The sequence below is a fragment of the Polyodon spathula genome, chromosome 7, assembly GCF_017654505.1.
Source record: "Polyodon spathula isolate WHYD16114869_AA chromosome 7, ASM1765450v1, whole genome shotgun sequence".
In the NCBI taxonomy this organism is placed as follows: domain Eukaryota; kingdom Metazoa; phylum Chordata; class Actinopteri; order Acipenseriformes; family Polyodontidae; genus Polyodon; species Polyodon spathula.
In genome coordinates, this window is record NC_054540.1 from 9,532,946 (window position 1) to 9,536,664 (window position 3,719).

The 3,719-nt window shown below is 36.2% G+C and overlaps 1 protein-coding gene across 1 annotated transcript in view; it reads left to right on the forward strand.

Annotated features, from left to right (window-relative positions):
• LOC121319004 (pseudouridylate synthase 7 homolog-like protein) overlaps positions 1–3,394 on the forward strand; it is a 7,526-nt gene extending 4,132 nt beyond the window's left edge. The window contains exons 6-10 of the mRNA XM_041256237.1: positions 315–413; positions 798–876; positions 1,276–1,556; positions 1,900–1,953; positions 2,445–3,394. Coding sequence (XP_041112171.1) covers positions 315–413; positions 798–876; positions 1,276–1,556; positions 1,900–1,953; positions 2,445–2,798 — 867 coding nt within the window. The 3' untranslated portion in view covers positions 2,799–3,394. The remainder of the gene's footprint in view (positions 1–314; positions 414–797; positions 877–1,275; positions 1,557–1,899; positions 1,954–2,444) is intronic.
• The last annotated feature ends 325 nt before the right edge of the window (positions 3,395–3,719 follow it).

Genomic DNA, 3,719 nt, shown 5'->3' on the forward strand with positions numbered 1-3,719 from the left:
CAACTCGAGGATGTAAACAACTACGACGTTCACAAACTCAAGACACCTCGGAGAATTCTATACCACAGTGAGAAAGTTATTCATTTATTTGTTCTGTAACAGCTATATTTAAACAAAATATATAAAATCATTTTTAGTACACAACCTCACCTCACTTACTTTCTTGACTAATTCATGAACAAATATTGACTGCAGACCTCGACTCATGCTAGCCTTTAGAAGTGTACCAAAATATACATACATGTCATACATGAGTAGAAATTACTTTTGTTTTATTTTCATTGTCTTTGTAATTAGACCCTTTTCATTTTCAGACTAAAGGATTTGTGAACTACTATGGGCCACAGAGATTTGGCGTGGGACAGAAAGTTCAGGCTGACCAAATAGGATTGGCTCTGCTGAAGGAAGACATGGTATTTTTTCTGTTCTGATTCTGTTTAATATTAATTCAGTATTTGTGTGTCAGGCTATAAAGATTCATGTTGTATAAGATTCGTTGGTTATGGTGCAGATGAGGGGGAGAGGGTGGGGGCAGACTCATGAGTTTAGTTTAGAAAGTTATTTTTATTTGCATCTTTGATTGCAGCAAGCATTGCTCATAGTTCAATAAACCTCAAGGTTTTTACAAGTTATGTTGTATTTTTATTCTATCACCTTGTATTAAAACCAAAAATAAAATACATAAAAAAAAGTTAAGGCTGTAATTGCATTGCTATGTAATTACACACCCTAGATGGAGTTATTATTATTATTATTATTATTATTATTATTATTATTATTATTATTGTATTTTGCAGGTGATGGCTGTCAAGCTGTTCTTTACACCAGAAGTGGATGATTCTGTTGACTGGGCAAAGAGGCATTTTCTTCAAACTGGTAAGAACTAGTAGCTTTCATAGGTGTAGCCCAAGATACTCAAATCTTCTAATTTAACAGAATACAGGTCATGAAAGTAGAGATACTGTAGTACTGAAAATTCCTTAAGTTTCAGCATACATCGTCCTGTACATACTTGTCATGAGTAAGTAGACCCCACACTCTCAATACATTAGTTATTATTATTATTATTGAAAGTTTCACAATTTGGTTGAATGTGGAGGCATCTCTACATTTTACATTTGCATACAGTGCCTATCATGATGATCGAGTATTTAAGTCTACTGATACCTCAAGTCTGGACTTCTTGTCTCTCTTTGTCCAGTGCTTTTATTTTAAAACATACCTTTCTGCAAATTTAGAGTAGCACAACTTTGAAAACTTTTTTTTTTTTCTTAGAGGATGCTAAAGAAACCCTTGCATTGATGCCTGAGTATAAAGTGCGGGAGAGGATGATGCTGCGTGCATTGAATCGGTTTGGCGTAGGGCAAGAGGGCTGCACTCGAGGCTGGCTCAGTATCCCACACAGCATGCGCGTCTTTTACATCCACGCGTACTGCAGCAGAAAATGGAACGAAGCCGCTTCCTACAGACTTCAAACATATGGCCAGAAGGTGGTAAAGGGGGACCTAGTTTTCAGTAAGGATGCCAATGAAGAAAACTCTACGCTGAGTAGTCAGGTAAGGAACATTTGAATTATAGAACACATTTCCAATATATTCTGTGATATTGCCATGGTTAACCTTAAATCAAGCACGTTTCAGTCTTAACTGTAACTTCTGGCAACTGTATAGAGCAAGCAGCAAGTAAAGGTCTTGAATTTTAAAAAGCTATTTTTTCTAAAGGTTTGGTTGCAAATGTTTTTAAAAGGAGAGTGTTGTAACAAAGTAATATGTTGCATCCTAACTCATTACTGTACTGTTTTAACATCTAACGGTGATTTAAAACCAAACTGTAGCAGACAACCGTGGGGTTAACTCCATTAAAGAGAGTTTGACGTTCATTATTGTACTTTCCTGGCAGGTTCACATTGTCACAGCCAATGAAGAGGAAGAAAACATTTACACACTAAATCAAGTAAGTTGTTTTGCTTTATTAACAAAAAGATACAGAATACCCTGCAGAGTTGATAAAATTTGCACTATAATGAATGGGTTTAAAAATGTATTGCTGTGATACAGACAGCTCAGTATACAGAATTAAATACAGTAACACTGTTTTACATGCAAGTGTGCACCTAACCTTACTCCTCCATTGGTCAAATGAACAACTCCAGGTCCATTAATGGATAACAATGGACCTGAAATTGCATAGTAAAGTTGCTATGTGAACTTCATAAGTCCACATTACACATTGCTCTTATAGCGAAGCATGAAAGTCTAGTTAAGATGTTCAAAGGAACTTGGTTTTCCTATTCCATATCGATATCTAACTCAAATAAAACTCTCTGCCCACTGCTCATTCATGGCTGATGTTATTTACCCAGCAGGTGAGGATATGGTTGCTCTCGTTTCTTTTTCATTTAATAGTTCTGTTTCGTTTTTGTTTTTTTGTTTTTTACAAAAAAGGTAGTTCTTCCAATGCCTGGCAACAGCATAACCTATCCAGACAACAAAGTTGGATACTGGTACAAAGAAACCTTGGCCAAAGATGGGTTACAGGCCTGTAAATTCCGAGTTCATCCTCTGAAGCTAAATATACCTGGATGCTATCGACTGATGCTGGCTTACCCGAACAACCTTACATACAAGCTACAGCATGACAGTGGAGTGCTTAAGAGTGAAGAAACTCCAGAGGAAATCACAAATAAGCAGAGTGAGAACCCCACTCCTTCCTCATCTTGTCTGTCTTTGTCGTTTAATCTTAACTCTTCTTGTTACGCCACAGTGTGCCTTCGGGAAATCATGAAATGTGACCCCTAAATGTAGATGCATGTCCTCCCCGACTGGTGTATAGTAGAATCGTTCTTACAAAGTATGTTTTACATATATCCAGAAAGCCAGTTTTACAAGTGTGATGAGACTTGCTAAGAACATTGTTTAGCACAAGTTATTGAGAGTTATTTGGGGATATATAGAGTGCGCCCTTGTGTCACTCTTATATTTGTACATACATCTCAGAACCACTTATTCAAATGTCATGAAACTGGAAAAGGACATTATCTTACACTTATATTTAATGATTTACATTCTCTTTGAGAGTGACTGTTTTTGTTTTGTTTACGCAAAGGGACTTTTTTTATTAACAACATTTCTGTACAAAAGGATCAGTGGCCCTTGTACGGAAATGCAATTCTTTAGTACAGATACTTGAAGTGTAATTTTAGTTGATACACAATTCCCTTAATTAAAGTAGATATTTAAAAACAAATGAAAAAAGCTTTTGTTTCTTAAAATCTTTTTTTTTTCTACTTTACCATGTTTATACAAGTATGAAAATGATTTACTACTTGGTATTTTTGTATAATGTTTGGTTAACAAACCCTCTAGTTTATTCTTTAAATAAATAATTACAAGTGTTTGTTCTTTCATTCACTGACCAATAGCAGCTTAAGTTTCCCTTTGTTGATTATGCTGAACTTCTATAGAAGACTACCTCATGGATTAAAAGCGCCCTGCTGGCCACAAATGACTAAATTCACTCTGGTAAGTAGCTGAGTCCCCATCCATTTAAAATGTAAAGCCCCTTTCACACATAAATGCCACTACTGAGCCTAAGACGGTTCAGTGCCGTCATAACATATTTTGGCTCTGTGACGGTATAGGCAATTCACACAGACCAAAATGATGTGTCAGTGCCGTTGCTGAGCTGTCATAACTCGTCTGTGTGAAAGGGGTGTGATA